Source organism: Harpia harpyja, chromosome 11 (genome assembly GCF_026419915.1).
Source record: "Harpia harpyja isolate bHarHar1 chromosome 11, bHarHar1 primary haplotype, whole genome shotgun sequence".
In the NCBI taxonomy this organism is placed as follows: Eukaryota; Metazoa; Chordata; class Aves; order Accipitriformes; family Accipitridae; genus Harpia; species Harpia harpyja.
This window is the reverse complement of record NC_068950.1, coordinates 46,163,872-46,189,431: the sequence shown is the minus strand read 5'-3', so window position 1 is coordinate 46,189,431 and position 25,560 is coordinate 46,163,872. Positions and strand designations below refer to the sequence as shown.

Genomic DNA, 25,560 nt, shown 5'->3' with positions numbered 1-25,560 from the left:
ATGAGCAGTGTATTAAGCTTACACTGTAGGACACTGTTTCTTAGAGCGGGTTAAATGCTGTCAGTTTTGGGGGTTAGATTGGTGGGTTTGTGTTGTCCAGTCAGCCATATCATTGGTCAGTGGCCATGAGGAGTGGTACTTGTACAGCACAGCTCTGCCGTGCAGGAGTCGTGACTGTCTGTGCCTTGGGGGGTGGGTGACAGCTGCTGGAAAAGTAAAGTTGTGACAAGGCAAATGCATATAGTGAGGAGAATGGCTCAGCCCGGAAGGTTTGGATGTGGGCAGTTTCAGTCCAAACTAAACAGTGAAAGGTGAACTGTAAAAGCAATCTTCAGAGGGATGCCGGTGTTCCCTGAGCCCAGTTCAGCAGCTAGGCTGACCGAGGCCATGCCACACAGGAAGAGGTACAAACCTTGTAGAGAACAGTTGCTTGGAAGAGCTAGAAGACACTGCTGTTCTACAATAAATCTTCATGAAAGCATACTTCCCCCCCCTTTTTTTTAATATTTGATCAGATGCAAATTTGGCAAACAAAGCCTGCATTCTTTTTGTTCTGTAAAGCATCACTGTAAAGCTCAGTTCTGATCATGGCAATAAACAACAACAATAATAGTAAAGCACTGTGTATGTTAAAGCACAGTATCATTGTTTGAATTCAGGTGATCATGTATAGCCCTGCAGAATCTATCATAGTGTACCCAGACGCTGGAAGATACATTTGTAATATAAAAGTTATTGTAAGGGCATTTTGGAGCAGAGAGGACCTTTACTATGTGTCTCATATGTACGTAGTTATTTTAATTAAATCTGGATTTTTTTTTTTTAAACTACATCAGTATCTCCTGTTAACACACATGGTCTGTTGGAACTGACTTGCAGCGATTAGTTATATTGTCCTCTTTCAGAAAATGTCAGGCTTACTAACAAAATTGCTTTCTTGCCTCCTTTTAAATGTGTTTTCAGACTGATGTGTTTTATATCTCACATGGTTTTCTTGCCATTCATATTGCATTTAAATCTAACGCTGGCTGCATGCCACAGAAACTTTAATCCACATCCAGACAAATTCAAAACCCAGCCTGAGTTTTCTCTTGTGTACCAGCAGTCTGATCTCCAGTCTTTTCTAGGGATCCTACTTCTTTTGTGAGGTCTGTTCTTTCTAGTTCCCCAACAGGACCGTCATACCCTGCAAGTGTCCCCTGCAGGCCTGGGGTGTGGGTCGGTGACCCATGTCACCAGTTGACAGGATGCAGCATGGCTGCTCGTTTTTAGTTGATGATGGGTTTGTTGCGGGCAGCACCTATGTGCTGTGCACCTTGCTCAGAGAGCTCTCCTTGCTGGCATCAGCGCCTGCTGCACAGGGAAAGGGGAGAAGAAGCCACCTTTCTGCTCTGGCACCGCTAGTCATAATTGTGCTGCTGTTACACTGGGACAGAGTCATGGTGCAGTCAGCAGTGGTGTGGTCTGACTGAAATTCCGCTGAAGGAGAAAATGCTAAGGTAACTGACCTGTTACAATGAAACAGACCCTGGTCATAAATACGTGGTGAAAATGTTTCTGCTTTTGTCTTGGCCAGTGTTTGATGTGTACCACCTGTGATGTCTTTGCAGTTTGACTTTGCAGATGAATGTTGCTGGTGGTGCATTTCTTCTAAGAACTGGCATGCTACTTCGCAAATCCACACATCTGCAGATGGCTTGGAGAGGGAAAGGAAGGGATTGTTTTATACAGTGCTTCATAATGTAGTTTCTGGTTGCCATCATTTTCAACACATCTGACCAACTCAATTTCCTGTCTTGAATCAACTTTTCATTTCATCAGGTCCCAAGTTCTCATTTCTGTTGGTTTGGCTGGGCTCTGCGGGCGATCTATTTTAATTTTGGAGTCTGAAAGAGCCGAAGTTTGGAAAAGAATCGAAGTAGTCTCAGGAGAAGGTTGCATGCTTAATTTGCTCCAAATGATAATGTCAAAAGGCCGGGGGGGGGGGGGGGGGTGTTGTAGTGTTTTTTGGTTTGGGTTTTTGTTTTGTTTTGTTTTTTTAGTTTATGCAGTTCCAATTTCTTACAGAAATACTAAGTACTTAAATAGCATCATCATATTGGTATGATTAAGCTCACAAGTGGGTTATTTTGTGGGAGTACTAACAATGGTCCAAACCAGTTTAACAAATCATAGTCTAATACTCAGCTGTAGTGGTTCTGGGTCACTGAAGCTTAAAAAAGTAGAAGTTATCTTTGTGAGTTTAATGTTAGTGGCTCTTGGTGTCCAGCGGTGGCAACGTTTCTGAACTGATGTCATGACAAGAAACTTGTAACTGCATGTTTCAACATGCCCTGTGGAGTATGTCTTTCTTAGCATTTCAGTCCACTACCAAGACACCTGTGCAAGTTCCTGCAGAGACACTGAAGATCAAAATGTATACTGAAAGGTAACTTTTCTATGAATTTAACTGTGCATAATATACATACGCTCATTTTTTTTGTCTTAAAATCATATTTTGGGTAAGTGCCTGTATCCCTGTTATAGGAGTGCTAGTATTTCTTTGGATTATTGCTGAAAATAGTGAAAAAGGTGGCTGTTAGTTGTTCCTGCATTCAGTGAATTACAGTTTACATCCTATTTAAATGGTATTTTTATGGTTAGCTTTCTTGGATGACCTGCTAACTCACGTAAAAAAATCAAACATTTCATTGTGTGATTTTTTTTTTTTTAATGGAGTAGCTGTCTTTCCAATGCAATGGCTTAATTTTAAAATAAGAAAATGTGTAACTAACTTTTTTATATACTGGTGTGCTGTTACTTGTTCTAGGTCTCCCATATTTCGGTAATAAACTTTGTTTGTAGGAGATTGGAGCAGGAGGCAGCTTTCTCCCATGAGGTCAGCTTGGGAAATAATATTGGTGAGTTTGTGATGGCAGCTGTTATATCATTCTGGGGGGGAGGATTGGTTCCTGTTGAGATGTGGGAGGGCTTTAAAAAAAAAAAAACAAAAAACCACAACAACAACAAACCCCACAAGACAGCAATGTCCAAAAGAAAGCTGATATACAGTCATAGTCATGTGCATGTCCAACGGGGAAAACCTCTTAATGAGAGGGGTGGGGAAGAAGTCCAGGGAGAGTTGTGTAAAGAGAGGAATGTGCAGTTTGCAGGCGGAAAAGGAAGTTGTGAGGTCTTTTCCCAGGACTACCATTGATTTGTTGTATGCTTATTTGTGTGGGGAAAAAAAGAAATTAGCATGAGTAGAAGAGAAAAGATGAGCACTGGAAGGGAGACAAATGACAGATGGAGAGTCAAGCATTTGACTTCTTTGGTTACTCCACCTGTGCTGCTAATCCTGGCAATGATTAAATACTGTAAAGCTCACATCTTACATGGCACATCAAACAGCCAACGGTTTCAACCAAAAGAGTAAATGCTTACTTCATTATTCTTCTTTTTAACTTAAGGGCTTCACAGCTACAGGTAACATGAAGTGAGTACACTTTAAAGCACAAACCAAATGAAAAGAGGAAAAAACCCCACACATATGCACATACATATATATATATATAATGGTATATATATATAAATATAAATGGTATATATATAAATATAAACTGGTCTGAGCTATGCCCATATTTTTTTTCCCCTGATAGATTTTGCCCTGGTCAATACCTGTTGGCCAATACATCCTGGTGCAGTCCCTTCTGAGGATGTAAATACCCTCTTAACAGTGACATGTTGGATAGCTTTTTGTCACCTTAATATTTGCATGAATAATTGCTCCCACATAAGAACATTATATATTGATGTAACAGCAACCACCATGGGAGTGTAGCTGTGCTGGAGCAGGTAGCATGACATAGAGCAGCAAAAATCTTTGTCCTTGTTCTGCTGGATGCTTCAGAAGCACGTACCCAGAAGTTGCTTTTCTGCACACACGGAAGTCACCAAAACCTTCTGCGCATTTCAATTAATATAAAATGAGAGAGAAACTGAACAGGATCAGGAAAAGGTGCATCTTTATACTTCAGTGTTTAAATTAGATTTTGTGTGTGGGTTTTTTGTTGGTGGCGGTGATTCTTCTTCTTGCAGAAGTAGTATTGTTTCCTTATTGGTTTTGTTCTGTTTTGAGCCACTTTATCAAAATTTACTCTCAAAAGTTTCTCTATACAGATTTGTTTTTTCACTGTGTTCTTTGCCAAGTTCAGGCCTTTCAAAATGGTAGACCAGAATACTTACTGACAAAGCCCAGGTGAACTGATTTAAGACTAGTCTGTAGTAGTGCCAGACATAGCTTAGAGATTTATTTTTTCCCTAGCCCTGATCCTACTCCTGAAATAAGCTGTAATTCTCTCATGCCAGAATTACCTTTAATATTAATAGACTGACTGTGGGTATCCTCATCAAATTGAATTACCCAGTTTTTAACAAGAAAGAAGGGATCAATAGTCTGTGTGAAAGTACTATATTGTACTGGCAGGCTGGTGAGAAGCAAGATGTTAGACCTCAGAAGGCTTATGTTGTGTCACCTCATTTCATGACACCAAGTCAGCAGGTTAGGCGTCAGCACTGATTCTAAAATCACTGTTATATTTTTCATCTCAGGGGAATATATTTGGAAAATACAGGGTACACTGCACAAACTTAAATTACTAGCAAAAGACATAACTGCCAGACAATTTATCCCTGAAATCCAAGATGTTCTGAATAGACAAAGAATGGATTTTTTTGGTTCTAGGGCAAGTTTACACTTGAAACCTCCTGACCTTGACCACCCTTATTACTCCACAGAAGTTGTATGGCCAGGCTGGACTCCTAGGCAGTTTAACAAATATGCGATCTCTTTGATGCATCTTTGGGGAAGAGCATGTATTGCATTTCTGGATGATGGCCCTACAGACAGAGCCATATTTTTAAAATGCATAGAAACGATATGGACATTGTTGTAGCAGCTTAGAACAAAGAATCAAGCTTCTAAGCCTAAGTTCAGAAAGAAAGTTACTGCCTTTGTTGTGAATACGCTGTCTGGTATCTTGGACTTCTGTGGTTTTGCAACAAGGCCCTTAAGCAGCATGAGAGACCTAAGCAAAGTTTCAGGACATATATTCAACACTTCTCTCAAACAGCAAAGATGTCACATATCTTCTTAATCTCCCCACTGAACTAGCAAAATACAGACTTAGGAAAAAAAACACATCCGGGGAGGAGGAAAGGTGACTGCACTGGCATTCTAAGTGGTCTAAGATACAACAGAACAATGTGAAACTACCTGTTGTATCTGTCAACATAATCATGCTTTTTTTTTGCCTTATACTTTATTCTGTCTTTGTAGGAGAAGATGAATTCTTTTCTTAGGTACACTAAGGCATTAGCTATGGAACAACAATACTAAATAACATCTTCATCCAGGAAAGGTTGCATTTTTAGCTCTGAAAAAAACTGGGATTTGTATATTCTACAATCACCTCATAGTCTAGGTTACCATAATACTTTTCCAACACTAAAAGGGCTGAATGCTGTAGCACAGCCATGCAGTACAAAATTAGCTGCCTTTTAGCTTTACTATTACTTAGGAAAATATAATGTCAAGCAACATGCTTTATCCAAGATGGTCTGTTCTATACTAGCAGAGTAGTAGGTGTCCCACAGCTGCTGGCTGATGGCAGAAGAGCTCAGTGAGGAGGAGGAACCGTCAACTCTTCGGAAGTCTTCTGTGTGACTGCAGCCTTTGTGTTTCGGCTTAGTACATGGGAGCAAATTCTTGACAGTCCAGAAACAAGGTATTCAGGGCATGTTTGTCATAACCAGCAAATGTAATAGAAACATAAGAGTTACATTTAGATAAAGATATTGAAAAAGCCAAATAAACTACAGAAGAATCTTCTTGCAAGAGATCTGTCCAGAGGCTAAAGATAAAGGGTGTCATTCTGCATTACTGCTGGCATCCACCCACAGCAAGAGAAGAGTCACTAGTGCTGGACTGTTGGTTACAGTACAACCACGTTGGGTTGTATCAACAGACTGTGGCATCTCGAAATATCAAAGCAGACTGTACATTTTAGGTCAAAGCAGTCTCTTCTGCTGCTAGCTGGTCAGAGGATGTAGTGATAAACAAGTTCAGTTGCTCTGCTTGCCTTAGAAGGATCTCTTCTGATTGAAGTGCAGATTTTGAAACTAATTGAAAATAGAAATTGAAAATAAATGTTTGGGTCAAAACACTCTTCCAGAAACTGAGAGCGAGCACTGTACCACTCTCTACACATAGAAATAAGCAGGGATCAAACTCCGCTCATCCTGTATCAGAAAACAGAAGTCAAAGGAGCTTGTTTTGTCACGTGCCACATAAAGTATTTTGTTTATAGCTTAACTTGTATTCTATTCAAGGTTTCACCAACTATGCCATACTATGTTAAAACAGAAGACGGTCTAAATCATCAAAGATTTGGCTAGCTTTCAAATAAACAAAACAGAAAAAAGCGCTACTTGTACTTCAGTGTTTCAAATACTTTTTCATATGCACAGTGATTTTCAATTTTGTCTTTTTATTGTTCATCCAACTCCATAAGATGCAAATCTCTTGAGGAGTCTGTCAAATATCAGAACTGCATTTAATAGAATTTCTGTATAACTTGGGATAAATGCAAGCAATGCAGAAGTTGCTGCCCTCAGTACCAGGAAAACAGAAGGGGAGGGAGGTTCAAAACAAATTGTAGCAGTGGTCTGTAAGAGTTGCATATTTACTATGATCAACCACATGTTATATTTTGTTAATAGAAATGTTGGCTGAAACTGCTGATTTTCAGGGATGAGGAGATACATTTATTTCAGCTGCTTGTGAATACTTATTTTGCTCCTCTCAAGGGTTGCTGGAGAAGGGGAAAGTGAAGGAGAAAGCACCATGAGAGTATGCAGTTGTAACAGGTAAGTTTGGTGTTCTTTTCTTTTTTTTTTCCCCCTCCTTACCTGGCATCCATTTCATAGAAGATCAGATTTAAGCCATTTGATTCTGAGAGTTTAAGTTTGCCTAAATCAGGATCAAGCATAGAATATAAAAAGACCGTCCTCAATGAGAAAGACCAAGTGTTGATGATGAGCCAGCTGGGGATAATGTTGGATGCCAGGATAGAGAATGAATGCAGGTAAGAATTAAATTTTACTTTTCTCTTTGAGACTACTGACAATGCATCATTTCTTTAAAATAGAATGCAGAAAACATTCATTAGGGTGTTGTTTTAGCATATATGGAAGAACTAAGAATGACTCGGTAAGTCTTTAACTTCAGTTTATACAGCATATCAGTCTACTATAATCCTTTTCCCCACAAGAGAGAAAAATAGCCATCATACATTTGTATTGCAGTTATTACTACCAGACTTACTGGAAAAATCTGTAAACAATTTTAAAGTGGTGGTCTTATAACAAATGTAGACCTCCAGAGTTTGAGATTATATTGTTCTACGCAACATAAACCCAAACATACCTGCTTTTTCAAATATAAGTGGTTGATGAAAGCACACAGTAAGTACCTGCAGTATTCCTGTTTCTTTTAACCTCTGGGAATAGAGAGGCTGCATGAACGTTACCTTGCTCAGAACATGTTCTGGACTCAGCATTTCTTAACAGGGTGAGCATTAGTTACAACCTTACCTGTAACTGAGAAGGCATCCACTTGTAACTTAAAGGAAAAACTGTTCTGCTTGAAACCAGGATAGCTCAGTTAAGACAACAGAAGGTCACTCTCTAAAATTACTGTTAGAATTACATTCCATTACTGTGTATTAAAGCTAGTTAAAAGTACACAGTAGCGCAGCAGATACCCACTACGGTATCTTGTTCTCTCATGTTCTACCCAAGAACACGTGAAAGAGGGAGTTAACAGATTGGTATGTTTTCAGTAACTATTCATTTTATTTTAAAAGGAAATAGGAGAGTTAAAATGTGCAAACACGTACTTCAGTATCAATCAATTTATTAACAACTTGGAGGCAGTTTGTGTTTCTTTTGTTATTAGTCTTGTACTATCTTTCTCTGTCCCTAGATGTCACTATTCTGGAGACTCACCCACACATAACTAAACTGGATTTTCAGAAATTAACTAAACTAGTTCAGGTTTTTTTCTGCTCTTCATTTAAAATAATGATAAACTGTTTTCATTTTTTGAAAATGCTTGGCTATCATGCTGTTAGTGACTTGTATGACAAGTCTAGTTGCTTAAGTTTTAATTGCGGAATAAGCAGGAGTTGAAAGTTAACTAGCAACAACAGTAATACACAGAATTAAATTGACAGAAGTTAAATTTTTGAACTTGCAAAATTTTTTCTGCTGCAGGTGCACACATTTTTCCCAAGTAGTTGTCTAGGGAGTACATATGGAGTAGCTGGATATTTGGAGTTTAAATGTATGTTACTGTAATGATGAAAGCCACAGGTGAAATCAGCAGTATGGAAATCAGCAATGTAATTTTAAAAAAAGACAAAGGAAAAGGGAGACAAAAGCACAGTTGCATGTGTCAAAATATTTCTGGAAACAGTGTCTTTTATGAAGATACTACTCCTTGTACATCTATTTGACTACCCATCCTTACAACATCACTAACTTTGCATGTCTTAAGGAGTGGTGTATTGCAAGATGAAAACATAGGGGGGTTCAAGAAGGCATACCACAAATCCAGAGCCAAGCTGTAAAATTTCATAGGTGGGGCGGGCGGGAGACAAGAATCATCAGTTTCTTTAGAAATGAGAACTATTCGTAACAGTTACCTATCCTTACCAAAAAATGAATGAATAAAGCAGAGGTGGAAGTGTAATAAGATCAACTTGCCTAAACTTTAAGCAACTCTTCAAGTTCAGATGTAATCGTAGAAAGGATGCAGAAAATAGTTATCGTTACTATAATGCAAATATGAAAAACAACATGAACTCTGGCCAAAAAGCCAACTTACAAAATCAGGCAGCACTAGCAAATGTCAGCAAGCGTAAAGAAAACAGCATTGTGTACATTTATTAATAAATCTAATGAAGAGTAAGGCTAGTGCTGATCTGTCAGAGTCAAAGCTATAGCCAGTGAATGCCAGAAGGCCAAACTAGACTTACACCTGTATCAGTTTTGACCAAAACAAACCCCCAAAAAGAAGTCTATGAACAAGTCACTAGTATAGTTAGTACCAAGGCCAACAAAAGCAAGCTCTCTAGATGATTTCAAAGTAAATGTTTTCAGGTAGCTTAGGCCTGCTGCACTTTCTCCTAGGACAGTTGAGCCAGATAGCAACCTCTCCAAACCGTTAACTCTTATTTTTGAGAGACACCAGAAGAAGAATTGATGCAGTGTCTATAGCCCAGGAAATGGGCAGAAAAAAGCCAGGGAATCCAATAATGCAGTTTCATTTCAGTCTAATTATTTTATTCAAGAATTTTAAAATCTTAACCACACCAGCAATAACAAAAATACAAACAATGAGACTGTCAAATCAGCCCAACTTCCTTTTAGCAAGGGTAACAGCTGTGCAGGTGGTCAAGAAGTTGTACATGTCACAGTCTGACATAAGCAAGATAGGGAAAAAACCTAGGATAGAAAAGTTGGAAAATAAGTCATCATAAGCAGTTCACACGGTATGTTCTCCTGTTTGAAAAATGGAATTGCCAAAGGATCAGGTTCTAGTCAGTATTTTAGTTAATTACCTGGGTGACAGAATAAAGAGATTCTTAGTGAATTTTTGACAATACAGAAGAGGCAGTACTGGGGAGCTCAGAACTGGAATTCAAAATTATTTTGAAAACTTTGAGAAATAGTAAGAAAGAAGCAGGTGAAATTCAGTACAGTAAAATAGAAGCTGCTTACCTAGGTTGCAGTAATCTATGGAGAATGGTGAACAGAAGACAAGATAACAGCTAGTCACAAACAGAATGTGGAGGGCAGTATTATTAGAAGAAAAGTAGTCATCACCCTGAACACACAGCAATGAGCAACTTCTGTGCCCTGATCCTCCTGCTGAGCATCAGTAAAGGCTTGGCTAAAATGGAGTTTCATGCTTCAAGGAGATGGACAAAGAAAACAGCACGGAAACAATTAGGCATTTAGAAAATATGACTTGGTATGAAAAACTCGACGAATCGGATTTGTTTGGCAGGAAGAAGACTGGGAGTTTTCTTTTGTTGGAAATATTTTTTTTTTCCTAAGACAGTGCCAGATTTCCTGTGGAGTCTGTAAAAATTTCTACTGTTGGAGACATTTAAGAACAGATTAGTCAAACCTCTCCACTAGCAGTAGCTAAGATATTTCACTGTGCCTTGGGGTGAAAAGCAGACTAGAGAATGCCCGAGTACTTTTCAGTTTTATCTTTACATGAACACAAACCCATATTTCCAGTGAATAGCTGGAATTTCAAAACATCTAGATTCCAGTATTTCATTTCAATTGCAGAGTTTGAAGTATTTCTAAAAGATGTTGAAGATGCTGTAGCAATAGACTACTTTACTCTGCAAACTGAAATACTACCAACTAATAATAAACAGACATCCTTTAGAGGTTCTGTAAAGTTTGCACTAGGAAGATATTTTTCATCTATATTTTCCCTCCTCCTACAGCAGGTTGAATTTGATAAATCGTAAGTTTTATTTTGCAGTGTAGTTACTTGTTCCAACACACAACATGTGAGCCAGCCCCAACTTGCATTGGTTAGACAGGTAAGGGAAGGAAAGGGAAAGGGGGTGGAAGTCGATAGCCAGTCTTCTCACAGTGTTTTTGAGACACAACAAACTTTTAGTGATATTTCTTCCTTTGAGAACCTCTTGATGCAAAATACATTTTGCATCATTAGTTCCACTTTGGATTTCTTAAGATATGTTGCATTGAAACTAATTAGCAAGTGCCATATGATCATCCTACCTTGTAGGCTAAACGCTTTGGGATCAGAGGCAATATATTGCAAATACAGTAACTGACATAACAGAGCACTAGGCAGAGCACTGTATCATTCTCTGCTCAAGATAGGTCACATAAGCAAGATGTTAAGACCAATATTTCATACGCTAATTTCATACAACCTTTCAATTTTAAATTGAACCTGTGCCATCTAAAAGATGCTGACTCAGCATACTACAAGTTCCTGCTGCAGCTATAGCTGCATTCTCTTCCTGTAAGGAGAACCCATGAATTTCCCCAGCACAGCAATATCCGAGTTACTTTTTTAAACAGCAAGAGCAGTAAGGATGGCTCCCGTGTCAGAAGCGCTCAGCAGCAAAGCCACAAGTGCAAGCCAGTGCACAACCAGGAGAAAAAGACAAGCATTCAAACTTGTAAGTCAGGCTACAGCAAAAGCTTCAGCTGAGGGCAGCAGACTGAAACTGTCCTCAGTTTTCCCTATGCTTTGTCAGCCCAACATCAGCTGCAGAGCGCTCAGGTCAGCCAGTGGCACAGCTCTGACGTTCTCGAAGGCAAGACCCAAAAGTCCAGATCCTCTGCTGGAGCTTCCTATTTTCAACTCTACGTTTTCCCAGCCGCACTTACACATAGCTGCTCAAGCATTCACAGTGGCAAAAGACAAATTCTCCTGCTTCCCATCTTCATAGGAAAATTGCTCCCCATTTACTTTAATCCTGCACTGACTTTTGAACTGAACAGAAGGGGAAGTTTCATAAATAAGTTCAGACTGACTTTGCGTCAGGCAACCTGAAGCTGCTTAGTCCTTCAAATGAAAAGTGAATAATTACTTTTCTTTAAAGGGACTTGATGCAAGTCAATTTGCATTTTAAAACAAGACAACTGAATAGTATTTAAAATTGCCAAGTTATGTTAAGGTCTAAATTAGCATTATTTAGCATTTAACTGGTAAAACTTCAGCAGTAAGGTTGTCCTACTTGTCTATCAGACTCAACAAATGAACAAAAACCAGTTTCTCAACTGATAGGCATGCAGTTTTGTATCATGCAGATATATGGAGCTAGCTTAGGTACTGAAAATGACATACTGAATTCAGTATTCCACCCAGAGTATTTCACTGAGAAGTTATGTATGTTAGAATAAAATGTAAAGTCAGTCAAGTTCCACAACACCCCATGTCTTTCGAATGTTTTGTGGGGGGAAAAAAAAAAAAAGTGGCAGGATAACATTAGCGTAGACAAACCATTGTGCCAGTGCAAATACAACGCTTTTGCTACTCAGATTAGCTCAGACATTTGTGAGTAGCACTTGAAACAGTGCCAACATTTCATTTATGGAACCTGAATAATTCAGAGCTTGCCGGTAAAGTTATGCTCTCCAAAGCCATCATTTTTCCATGGTGGCAGAGAGAATACTGCCTTTCCATGTTGCAATAGTTTGACCAGGACAGTTAAGAAATTTCACAGAGTAGAGCCACTAACTCATAGTTAGTTGGGAGAGGGAAAAAAAAAGGACACAGACACACACACCCTCAAAAGTACAATTTCCTTCTGACACAAGTAAAGTTTAGGTGTGCAGATGGGATCTACCCACCTTAAATCCTTGAAGGGAACTACTCTCTGAAGACAAAAATCAGTTGAATTAATAGTACACACTAGCCTTTGTCCATCAAATCAGTGTATCAAAACATGCTTTGCAATTAAGTCTTAGCACATTAACAGTTTAAAACACAGTAGACTTTTGTGAATTTGACTGAATTCCAGTCTCTGTTCAAATGCCATTTGATACAGGTCGGTTAAAATACTGAACTAGATCTTACTTTAAAAATGCAGACTCTGTTTAAGTATTTCATATTAGTTACCATCCTGCTTAACAAAATCACAAGATAAAACCACTGAAGAAAACAGAAGCTGAAGTAGTAAAAATTCAAAATGTTAAAGCAGATGCAATTTCAGGTTCTCTACTTGCTGACTTAAATCACAGTTGAAAAAAAAGAATCTATCCTATACATCCACCAATTCCCCTCACCCTCAGGAGCAGTACTGTTTTGTGTATACTTACTTTAAAGAAGTACCTATTTGGGGCATTTCAAGACCCATCTAAGCCCATTAAAGGATTTTTAAAATCAACTGAGACAGATATGAATGCTCCTGAAAGAGTTTGGTGTAGTGTACCTAAGTATACCAGCACTCTTCTCTTAAAATTGAAGATTCAAGTTAAGCACTTGACAAATTATCACAGTTCAGCCATAAACACAGCAACATTTTTGCTTGGCATGCTACAGCAGAAACTTTATTCAGTTCATTTTGAAAATATTTGCAACCAAAATTTATTTTTGTAAACTCACAGAAATAAGCTTTAACATATAGGCTGTATACAACTCAAATACAGGTAATACTTTTAGCAATAACTTACAGATACAAACTAATGATAAACTACAATTTCACAAAGAATTGTAAACATTTTGCACAATTGTCAGTCCTTTCTTTTAGGCAAAGTGCTCTTTTGATGACAAATAAATTAACACACACATAACTAGAGTGGACTACTTCCAGACAATACAAAAAGGTGTTTAATAAGGCTTGTAAACAATGTAATAGTTATTTATGCAGAATCCGTAAAAGTGTCTTGCAGGCTAAATATACTTACATACCTGGGCAGCAAAAATGATCTTGAAAATGCTTTAGATGTTAAATCAAGAGTTAACATTAATATCTTTCCAATGATATTTTTAATACACAATAAATGACTTAAGGTTACATCCTTAATATCTTATATCCCTGACAGAAAGGAATTAGGTGTGACTTAGTGGCAGTTGTGTCATTGAATGGGGTAGCAAAGGCTGGAGTCCAAGAGCTGTAGGTGAATGAGCTACAAAAAACAGAAATATTTACTGGTCAACTTCACCCAAGGTAGAGAAAGATTATGAGCTAGTAAATCCCATTGGGTAGTAACAGTTCACTGATCCCAGCCACCGTTTTCCCTAGCCCAGCATTCCCACTCCTCCAACCACAGCCCACCTTACACCACTGTTCTAGAGAAAAATAAGCTCAGGCCACCTACACAGCTCAGAGCCTAGTTCTCCCAAAACCTTCCCAGTCTCTCCTAATCACAAATACTAGCCAAAGTTGTTGACTTGCTGGGTCGTAAGACACACAATGACCAAAACACACTTCTGACCACCAGGCTCCCCCCACCCTGTGTTTCTGCGAGGGAAGCTTAAGTTGTCAGTCAAGTTGCTGCACAGAGTATACCTACAATCCTTGGGGTAAGAGCCAGGGAGTGGGTGGTAAGCATTTTTCATTAAAATTACATATTATTAAAAAACATGGCATGGATGTTTAAAAAAGTGTTTGATTTCTTATTACTAGTATTCATAGTTTGGGGGAACCACAAAAACTGGTCTTCATACCCAGATCTTCAGCTATGCTTTCACAGCGAAGGGCTACTGCTTGAAGAGGCACACTTCTTAATGAGGTGTAGATAGCAAGTACAGTATTAAGATATTCTCTAAAGAATACTAGAAATTAAAAATCCGTCAAGTTTCTTTAATTGGTGCTTGGTAAACTGTTCTTGCTACAGTCAATAATGACTTTACTTGGATACGCAAAGTTGTCATACCTACCATCCATATAGCTGTGTAGAGCAGTTAACATAGTCCCATCCTGGGGGACATACGCAGAGTATGCCATTTCTTCTAACATGGGTGGAGACAGCCTGGAGGGCTGAACTGCTGTGACAGGAGCAGTAGATGAATGATTAGGACTAACATGTTTCTTATGGCGTGCTCTGCAATTTTGAAACCACACCTGAAACAGGGGGGGAAAAATTTACATCATGTTGATAGACTGCATTCTGTTTCAACATTAGCATACCAAAAACCTCAGAGTTCTAACTTCAGCTGAATTCCGTTAGTTAATTGGGCCTTTAACATAACCCTGACAGTCCAAACGAAGAAATATCCGTTCTAAGCCTACTGGGTGCCTCAAACAGGCACGGTCAAGTCAGGAAAGCTGACCCCACAAGGGACAGGCAGGGTGAAGGGCTGCACAGGCGTCCTGCCAGGCTGAGCAGCAGCACCCGCAGCCCCACACCGCTGCCAAGGCTGCTGCCCCCAGGCACACGACAGGACACGGCCACCTCCGTGCCCCCCAAAGCACTGCTGACAGTGAAGCAGGTTTTTCCACAGGAGACCCACTTTCCTTTTCACACTGAAAAGTGTGCAAGCCGCCTTTTTTTTTTTTTTTTAAAGCTTGATCGCAGCTGTCAGATGCCTCATTTCTATAAAAACACTCAGTCAATCTTCCAGGCAAAATGAGTGGAGGGAACAGCAAACTTTTTTATTTATATAAACATATATAATTTATATTCTATAAAAATTCGTATTTATGCATAAAATGAGCATGCGTATAATGTTTGCTGAGAGGAATCTTCAAGCAAAGATTGGAAGCTTGTGCTTCTCGGTTTTGGATGGCGTGGGTACATATTTTAACTCTGCTCTCTAGAACAGATCACTAGATACTCACTCACTCCTAATGTGTCATACCACAAGCCATTTTCAAAAAGAGTGCAGGTCTTAAGAACAGGCTATTAAAGTCAGAAATTTGTATTTAGAAGAGCTTACTGCCAAATTCTATACTATTTAGGCTGAGAAGTTTCTTCCTGGAAGATTACTAATCCTCCACACCAAGTTCAAGAGGAATACAGCAAGTTTTCCAAATTAACATGTTCGTTCTAGACCTATTCCTGACTAAGGATGCTGTCTGAAGTTATGCTAAAGCTGCCAGATTAGATCTTTTGCCATCACAGAATAACTACATTCAGAAAACTGTCGTTAAGCATTTCCAATGGATGAGTACCAGACTTTGTTAGTCAAGTAACTCAGCACAGTTACCTGTATAACACGCCTGCTCAAGCCTGTTCTTTCTGCCAGTTTCTGAAGCGTTTGTGCATCTGGATTGTTGTCCTGAGCAAACTGTGCTTGCATAACCTGAAAAGGCAAGATAAAGAGATTGCAGGTTTTTGTGTGCAGCCTCAAGAGCAGCATTAGAGACTCCTCTCAGACTATGGTCCTACTCCTTGCCTGTTTTTAGGAAACTATTGTAATCACTAGTCCCCAATACATTAAGGGGCAGGGGGGAGGGCAGGCAGCAGAAATCCCCCCAAGGCAAAATACAAGCACCTTATTATGTTTAACAGAGCTGAGACATTTACCAGAAATGAAAGAAATGGATTCTGCTTGCCAGAGTAAAAAATTGAGGAGGTACTCTGTTGTGATTGTGTTAAAAGGACTGTGAGAAAAAATTCACTGCAAAGCAATTCAAACATGCTTGATAAAGAAAACATCTATAGCAGCAGACCACAGTGCACAGCATAAGGAAGGAATAAACTTTGATCCACCTCTCTGAACCTGTCAGTCACTATCTGCATCTTGTATTATATGGACAACTTCACCCTCTTAGCTGCATGGAGGATGCAGGCAGCTGAGAAGCACTTTGTGCCTCATTTACCTTTAACCAACCTGAGGAACACAGAGGCTCCACCTTGGCTGACCTGCACTACGTAATTGTTTGGTTACACTCATCTTCTTACAGAAAATTGAAATGAACACTTGTCATTAGGTTATGAATTACATTTTTTTTTTGAGGAAGTAGATGTCAACTTGGCCTGCATCCTGAACAGTTTGAGAGCCTGTAAGAGTTTACCTTATTTAAGGAAGTAAGGCTTCATGGATTTCTGCAGGGTATCTTCAGCAACTTAGCAAACTGTAGGTTCTCATTTCTGGATTTTGACCCTTGATAGTCTGCAAATTTTGCCTGGTGTCATTTTTGAAGATTCAGACTACTCTCCACATTCAGAATGCTGAAGCTATTTACTTTCCTACTGTTGCATACAAAGACATCAAAAAGCGTGGATATCCTTTTGTACAAGTACTTCACGAGGTGTGTTACTACACGCTGCCACTCCGACAGTCACTTATCCCTCTGATGCTTCTCTTGCTGGAAGTCTTACACCAGCATCAAGGACAGGCACAGAGACAGATGCCCTGAGCAGATAGCAAGTGTCATTAAATAACAAGAGGCCCTAAGATCTCAAACACCTGCTGAAGTAGGTTACAACCTGTCTAAAGCAGAAAAAGAGGGGAACATAGAAGTTTCAATGACAGCAAATGGGAAGAAGCCCAGAATACAGTTCTTACCCTGACAGCTGGGCTTATCTCCCATTCAGCTACTGCTGGAAAAGTTCGTTCCCTTTCGCAGAAGTTTGAGCTTGATGTCCAGAGCCCTTGCCCTGTGCCCTTGTCAGATTATTGCTAATTGTTTTGTATTAACAACACATTCTGCCTCCAGTCATGGCTGAAATAGTAAACCAAGCTTTGAACAGCCACATGCCATGTTATATAGCACTGCTTAAATGCCTCACATGTGTTATTACACCTCACCTTTAGTTCTTCTCAACTACTTTCACCATGAACAAGAGGAGGACAGGCCAACAAAACAGAACTCATACTGAGACAGTAGAAAACGAATAGTATAGTGGCCACGTGTGACCAGAAGTTCAAAGACATTATAAACTGAAAGCAGACATGTTATAAACTGAAAGCAGACATGCGTAGCTAGCATTAGGTAGAAAGCTGCAGCTTGCTTCCCACTGCAGGTTGAAACCTCTATATCTGGTCTCACCACTATCCCGTTTCATGGGGAGCTGGCCCTAGTCACAGTGTTTTTCCCTAGAAAGCCTATTTAAGCGGTCATCCAGAGGGTGAAATAACTTGTATTTGAGGCAGTGCAGAGCTAACTCTTGCCAAGGCAGCAACAAGACAAGAAGCCCTGAAAGCGGAGCAGATGGAGGTAATTCCCCTTCCCTCCCCCTTCAGGGCAGGCTTGACCCTACAAGGAGGAGTTTCAATTTGGTATGTCCAGACTTCCTAGCTCCCACTTCCCTTAGTCCTGACCACAGAAAGGAGTAGAACTAGTGCCTGAGCTAGTATAAAGGGATATTGGAAAAACATACTTCAGTAACGCAGGTTCAAGAACAAATTGGACAAGTACGAGAATTGCTGCCAAGTACTTCAAATGCATTTTCCCTGTATTTCACTCCACCCAGCTCTATGAAAAAAAGTGGGGGGTTTTCCCCCCTAAAATGTGCAGCATTAAATACTGAAGCTAGGTCTTGAAATATGACACCAAGACTATCATGACTTTAGTATACATTTAACAGGCAAAGCTCAAAGATGCTTTGAGGAAATCGGCACGTGAAGCATTTTGGAAGGGCTGGAAGAAGAAGAAGAGAAGGAAGGAAAGCAAAGATTAGTCCCTGCTGCTAGTCTCTCTTCCAGGTGTACAGAAGTATAGCCAAGACTATAACACAAGATCTAAAAAGCAAGTATTGAAGAGAACCATCTTGGGAGGAAACATGGCAACCAAGAAATAAATGCGCAACTATTCCCCATCTTCTCTATAAACCAAAGCAAAAGAAGAAAGAGTCATTGACAGGAGTCAACCCTGTGTTCACGTGAATATAAACAGGAACCCACAATACTTACCTGTTTTGAGAACACACTCTTTTGCAGCCCTTATCATGCATTACAACAAAGTTCAAACTTCCATCCTGTTAATGTCTTGAAGTCATAAAATACCCATCTTTAGTACAACTCTTCACATTACATAATCCTAAAAATATTTTGTCTTTATTATGTGTAGCGATGTAAACGCCTGATTAAATAGATTTCATCGAGCAATCAAAATAGAACCACCTTTTTGTTTCCACTCTGCAGAATTACTGGCTGCCCCCAGGGAAATAAAGAGCTTGAAGAGTAACTATTTCATATTAAACTGCTGAAGCTAACAAACAAGTCCAGAAACATGCTGTGTCTTGATAGTTTATGAAATAGTTTAAAGCATGCAAGCTTTTTCTTTTCCCCCATACGCATCCGATTTCCTATCGGTTCAGCACCTGTATCCTGCACAAACCTGAACTATGCAAGTTTTTTAGCACTGCCTCTACCTGGAGTTGATCGGCTGTGAAGCTGGTCCGAGCTCTTTTTGCTGGTTTTGGATGATTAACATCTTGTTCTGTTAGTAATGCTCCTTCCACACTAATCCCGTTACCTGAAGCATTAAAAAGAAGACAACACCGTCTGCTAAACGTTCAAAACAATGTTATTTGTAAGTCAGGCTGTCCTCCAACAATAACCAACAGTACTTGGCTAGCTGAATTGCAACTTTAAAAAAGTGCCATATTCCATTCAAAGTTAAATTGATCTGGCACCATTACCCATGACACCCCAAATGACTCCCTTGCAAGTGAGGGAAGGAATAGATCCAGCATGATATTTTATCAACTAGATACGCTCTTGCTTTCTTTTCCTTAGGATGGAAAACAAGTTATACAAACTTAAAAAAAAATTAAAGCATCAAATAATTTACACATTATTTTAATTTAAGAACCTGTGCTTCCAGCCTTAGTAAAGCTAGGTAATTACCTCTTCATAAGGAAGATGAAGTAAAACCCAACAATTTAATTAAAACTAAACCACAAACATGGTTCTTAACAAAAGCAGTATGTTACCATTTTCAACTTCTCTTTTCAGATTGTCCAACATGCAGTCGTAATGTACTCTACAAAGGACTTTCTCTTCGACCAAAGCAAACTCCTCTCCAGTAGAAAGCTGTCTTTTGCAGGAGAAGCATGCGAAACATGCCAAGTGGTACACATTTCCTTTAGCCCTTCGGACCCAGTCAGTAGAATGAATGTGCCTCCCGCAGCGGGAACAGCGGGTGCCATACCGCCTGCAAAAACAAAGGCAACAGGAGGGTGAAGGCACGGACACTAACCATCTCGGGCAAAAGGGTGACTCGGGGAGGGTTAGAGACGACCAGGATGCGGGAGCGCAGCCGAGACCCGCAGCAAGTAGGCTGACCACACGGGATGAGAGGACAGCATAATTGTGGTTTTATTGCAAAACCATCTGCAAGTTTGTATCTGACAGCTTAAGGCAAGACCACTACTGAACTACAGAAGCTAATATTTTCATAAGGCAAAGAATAAAACTGAAACATCTTTACTACGTGAATTCACAACTCTTCATCTCTCCTTTTATAAAGATACTTACTCTTTAAAAAGCTGTGAGTGGGAGATGGAAACAGCTGACTTTGTGTTCAAGTTCTCCCAATTATTCAAGTATATTTCACATTACTCTAGTGGTAGTCTGAAATATTATATTTAGCTACATCATCCTTCACTAATCATTCAGTCCCCTTCAGCAGAAGGGGGGAAACCTGTACCTTCATTGTTATTTCCTTAATTACCACCACATTATGATTTTAAAAGAAATTCAAATATCTGCAAGTATTTACATTACTACAGTAGAATATTTCTCTTTGAAGAGGAAACTAGCTACCAAGTTATGTTGATTATTTACATAAGAATTTATCCTGAAAATCTTTGCAGACTCGTAAGTTGTTTTTCTGAAGTCCCACAAAACTTTGTTTTTCCAGAAGTTCACAGTATTCAGCCTGCCCCCTCCCTCTCTTTCAGTGTCAAAGCTGACTAGCTGAACATAATCCATTCACTACACAGGTGAGAATCCCATAAATAGTTTGGTCTGGGGAAGTATAGCAATCACACCAAAATTAACAGCAAAAATTTTTGCTACTTTCTAGACCAAAGAGTTTGTATCATAAGTACTTTCAATGGCAGCATGAATAAATAATATTCTTCCTTACAGGATTAGACCTTAATCTTGAAGAATGCTTCATGTTCTAAATCAAATTGATCAGAGAAAAGTGTAACTGCTGAAAGCTTCTTTTAAAGATCACGGGATTTATTCTGCCTTAGTTTTGTAGTTCCATGTGATACCCCAAGTCCCACACCAGTGGAGTGCTAGTCCAGAGTCTCATCTCAACCCTACCTCGTGTTCCCCCTCGGCATTACCTAAAGATGATTCTTTGCACATATGATAGCTTTTACAACCTTACTGTGGCAGGGACTCTGACTACTTTTTTTTTTCCCCTCCCCTCTGTGCGTACAGAAGTAAATTACTGTATAAATACAGTAGCTATGTGTAACAGCGGAGGGGGAGACTTAGTAGGTAGTTACATTAGACAGACCTGGTGTTTCCCAAGTCCTTCTGCAAGAGATGTCAGAGTTTAGCTACTGAAAATAAACCTAGCAAATAAAAACCAAAGACCCTAAATGTACATTTTAGTTGCAGCTTAAGTGAAAAGTGACAAGCAAGTGTAACGTTATCTAATAAAATGATATTCCTGTATGATATACCTGAAATAATCAAGTTTGCAGAAGATATCTTTATCTTTGATGTAACAGCTGGTGTGCCTTCCTAGAGACGTTCTGCAAACACTGCATGAGAGACAGCGCACATGCCAGCAGAGGTCGTTTACCTGCAAAAACACAAAAGACAAATACCCCTCAGCATTTGTGCTACCAATATTATATTTCATATTTACAAAAACTGTTTTTTCCATCCATACAGACAAGGCCAAAAATTACATTTACCATGATTCATGGAAAATTTATCTTCAAGGCAAAACATTTTTCCTATAGAACTGCATGCATATTAAGGGTTAATTAATTTGATGGAGTTCTTCAGAAAAAGCTGTCATGGTTTTGTAATTAAAAGCACCAGAAGAGGAAGCAAGAGATTCAAGCTCCACGTAGATATTTTGTGCCCAGTTCTGTTCTCGTAGCATTAGAGTAACAGAGCAAGTTTTTGGCCTCACATGACCTTGGGAAGGCAGCTAACTTACATACTTTTATTTCCCAGTCTGTTAAAAGTCCTGCCTAACAAAGAACAAACTTTGCAAAGTGATTTGAAATTTTAAAATGCAAGTATTGAAGGGGAAAAGACAAAAAAAAAAAAAGTATGTCAAATAGAAACATAGCATGAACTACATCTTTGTTTGCCAGGTTTCTGTTAAAGCAAAGCTAGCGAACAGAGTGCAAGTTTCAAAATACCAGCAGTTGTTTTAATAGCGAATGCAACAATTCTTTAACATGTAATATCCACAGTGAAACTGGACATGGTCATGGAAAGCAGCAGAAATCAGCAGTTTTGAAAACTTGCATATAATTTTTGGGCAAATAAACTGAGTGCAATTATTTTCATTTCTTCTTTCCTATAACAAGAACTCTTTGTTGTGCGACATTGTGCATAACACATCAGCTGAATAGCTTAAATAATCTGAAAACCCAAGACTCCCAGTGACCATAAAATTAAGTAATAACCCTCTGGATAATCCTGTGCTGCATAGGAGGAATTCTGTAAACGAAACAGTGACTAAGTTTAGATTTACTTTTTTTTTTCCCCGAGTCAATTTCTCATCTCATACCAAACAGCCCATATATTGCCCATGGCAAAGCAGCAGATTTGAGATAATCCAGGATATACCTTTCATCAGAACACTGCCAGACAAACCACAGAGAAAGTGAGGTATTGACGCCACCACTCATGCTGGAATCGCTCGTTCCAGTCATTCTTCAGGTTATAACATTACAGTTTGCAGTTGCCCAACGCTCTCCCAACTATTATCCTTGTTGGCAGCCATCTTCCCATACGCTGACAACACCACGATATAATGTGAAACTGCTGATAACTGCTGTCACCAGGCCGATCCTCCCAAGTATTTCTTCACTTGGCTGTGCTGCGGGCAGACACAGGGCAGCAGCACTCGGGCCAGACCAAGCCCCCTCAGCAGTCGTCCCCCCAGGAAGGGTCCCCAGGCGACCCCAGCAGGGCCCACACTGGGAGCCGCGGGCAGGCGAGGGGGGCCTGCCCACAGCTGGGCCGCCGGCACACGGCTCTGCACAGTGCGAGCTGACATCCCAGCCACGCAAAGCTCGGCTCGCGCCCGTTTTCTTCAGGGGCTAATGCTCTTCCACAGAGCAGGACATCAGTAGCTTTGATCCTTGTCCCATTTGATGTCACCCGTCTACATTCTTACTTACTAATTTACAGGGCTGAAGTTGGAAGACATACTGCTGACGATCAATGAGATGCCAGTCTACCAGCACAGATTCCTTTCTCTCTCTGCCCGTGCAGGAAGCAGTAACAACCAATTTAAGCATAAGGCTAAATCATTTAGAGGTCTTTTGCTCCAAGCCACGTTATCCCAGTTATTCAGGCAGGAGACAGCAACAATCAGTAAATGAGCTACCGAAACATCACAGGAGTTAATGGGGCCAGAACCAAGTTCAGGTTAGCTCTGCTCCCGGTCCTACTACATTACTCATGTGCAAGCCCAGCCTGTTGCAAAGGTGGCTGGGATTTACTGGAACAGAAGGTATATAGCGGCTCCCCCACACCTGCACCTACCCGATTTCAAATGAACACCAGCCCAGCATACACATTCCTTCGACCGCCTCACCCCAACTGAGATCTAAGCAAATGATCTAACAACAACACTGAGATGTTTTCAGCGGTGTCACCGACTTTCACTTTGCAGGATATACAACGGCTTTATTTAAGGCTGCACCTAACACAAATCAAGTGCCTTCTAGCACAGTCGTCTTATCTCACTCTTGAAAGCAGGGAGAGAAACAGTCTGATCCAGGATAATTCTAATGGCTGTAATACAGAAGGAAAATAGCCCCCCTCCCACCCACAGTAACGCTTTATGTTTAAAGTCACATGGTTTTGTTTGTTTTTAAATGATCTTACTCAGTCCTGAACGCTAAAGCTAGCAAAACTACTCTGCCATCACACAGCTCCTTTCCTTCACAGACATTACTAAACCACCTTTTACAGGAATAACTTATTTCCACCCTTCTCAAGAGGCGCTTTCTGCTTTGCGATTCACGACATCCCACTAGACGATTTATTTCGGCTAATAACAGACGGGTCACACCGCCACCGTGTAACCAGGAGCGCCGAGCGCGGCAAGGCAGCTCTCCGTGTTCCGAACCGTTAGGTCCCTTCCCCACTCCCTCCTGCCGCTCGTCAAGAAAACACAATCCCAGCGCAGAAAAGCGTTGCCCAAACCCGAGGCAGCCGTTCGGTTTTCCTCCGAGGCCGAATCTCGCAGAGCAGCACGCAGAGATCCCCTCCACCTCCTCCCAGTAACGCCAGTACGCTCTCGGCAGTATCGCCACTGGCGCCCGCACGCCGAAGGGACGCCGGTTCGGACGGAAAGGGCACGGCGAGGGCACGGACGCCGGCAGCTCCAGCGGCGTGCCGGAGGGGCAAGTTTCCCCGCAGCCCGCCGAGCCCGGCCCCGCGCCCCCGACGGCCCCAGCCGTCCGGGCGGGCTCGCCCCCGGGCAGCCCCGGGCGCCGGCCGCCGCATCGGGCTGGGCCCCGCGGCCTCGCCGCACGCCCGTGCCACGTCGGTGGGGGGACGCTGCCGCCACCGTCCCCGCCGTCCGAGGCCGGGCGGTCCGTCCCGGTCCCCGCCGTCCGAGGCCGGGCGGTCCGTCCCCGTCGCCCCCTCCTCCCGCCCCGCCGGGCGCTCTTACCTTCAGCAGGTACTTGTCCACGATCTCCAGGCCGCAGCTGCTGCACACGCACTTGCTGGGGGCGCAGCCGGAGCCCGAGGCCATGGACCGCGGCGAGGAGGATGGCGAGAGGGCGGCGGAGGAAGAGCAGGAGTCCTCGTCGGCCGCTGCGGGGCTCGCCTGCGGGGGAGCGCACGGGAGACGGCGGTCAGCGCCCGGCCGCCGCCGGCCTCGCCCGGGGCAGGCGGGCAGCTCCGCGCCGGCCCGGGCCGCCGGCACCTGCGGGGCCCCGCCGGGCGCCGGCGCTCCTCCGAGGGGCCGAGGGCCGCGCCCGCCGGGTTCGGGCGGGGAGCGGCGGCACCGCGAAGCGGCGGGAGCGGCCGCCTCCCCCGCAGCGGGCACCGGTGCCGCGCTCGCCCCGCGCCGCCCCCCCTCCCCGCCGGTGCGGCCGCTCGCCGCCCCGCGCACCTTCTCCGAGGGGCCGCCGAGCGCGGGAAGGTCCTTGTCCTCCAGCCTGCAGACGAACATCGGGTCGCTCTTCCAATACATGGCACTGCCCTACCGCATGCCAGCGCGGCGGCGGCGGGCGGCGGGGGCGCGGCGAGGCCGCTCCGGGGACCCCGCGCCGGGTCTCTGCTCTCAGCGCCTGCAGGAAAAAAGTTTTGTTTTCAAGTGGGTGGACCCGCCGCGCGGGGACCTGCCTCGCTGGCCTCACCTCCTGCGCAAAACCCGCCTTCTGAGCATGGCGGGATCGCGATCTCCGCCAGCGAGCCCGCGCCGGGTTTCGTGCGGGGGGGGGGGGGGGGAACCCAACAACAACAACAGCAGCAGCAGCAACAACAACAAAAAAAGCCAGCAACGAAAAAACCCAGAGGATCCCCCCCGCCCCCCGTTTGTCTTCATCGTTTGCCACAGCTTCCCCCCGTCGCCCCGGTCTAAACAAAGATTCGAGTTACATCCCTGTAATTAGCAAAGAAGACAAACACGACGGAAAGCGAGAGTACGTGTGAACGGGAAAGGTTTTTCCGTGCGGCTGAAACCCAAAGCCCGAGCGTATTCCTGTAGCTCAGACTCACAACTCCCGAACCTGCCTTGCTGCTTCTACTCCTGCTCGCGCCTCCAAGATCCCATGATAAAACCTTTCTCATTAAGCTAAAAAAGGAACATCTGAGCTGCCCAAAGGCCGTAGCGTTACTCCGGCTCGGAAATCAAGCCTGAAAGACCACGGATGTTGCTAATTAACATC

The 25,560-nt window shown here is 42.0% G+C and overlaps 1 protein-coding gene and 1 long non-coding RNA gene across 2 annotated transcripts; one reads left to right on the top strand and one right to left on the bottom strand.

Moving 5' to 3' along the window:
• Positions 1-2,032: 2,032 nt before the first annotated feature.
• On the top strand, positions 2,033-19,587 carry LOC128148510 (uncharacterized). Its single transcript, XR_008237300.1, has 4 exons — positions 2,033-2,428; positions 2,845-2,900; positions 6,847-6,906; positions 19,457-19,587. It is a non-coding gene; the product is annotated as an uncharacterized LOC128148510 (long non-coding RNA).
• On the bottom strand, positions 13,138-25,037 carry LHX8 (LIM homeobox 8). The gene is made up of 8 exons (XM_052802414.1): positions 24,783-25,037; positions 24,336-24,494; positions 21,145-21,266; positions 19,435-19,655; positions 18,871-18,974; positions 15,758-15,853; positions 14,489-14,672; positions 13,138-13,734 (listed from the first exon to the last, which is right to left on the bottom strand). The coding sequence occupies exons 1-8, from the start codon at positions 24,861-24,863 to the stop codon at positions 13,658-13,660; spliced, it is 1,044 nt and encodes a 347-aa protein (XP_052658374.1). The 5' UTR covers positions 24,864-25,037; the 3' UTR covers positions 13,138-13,657.
• Positions 25,038-25,560: the final 523 nt, after the last annotated feature.

What these genes read in the sequence shown, in the direction of transcription:
- LHX8 (XM_052802414.1), bottom strand. Translation starts at nt 24,863, where the DNA reads ATGTATTGGAAGAGCGACCCGATGTTCGTCTGCAGGCTGGAGGACAAG. An exon ending in TGGACAAGTACCTGCTGAAG is followed by an intron (nt 21,267 to 24,335) that starts GTAAGAGCGCCC and finishes GTGTTTTTGCAG; the next exon opens with GTAAACGACCTCTGCTGGCA. An exon ending in TCACAGCCGATCAACTCCAG is followed by an intron (nt 15,854 to 18,870) that starts GTAGAGGCAGTG and finishes TTGCCTTTTCAG; the next exon opens with GTTATGCAAGCACAGTTTGC.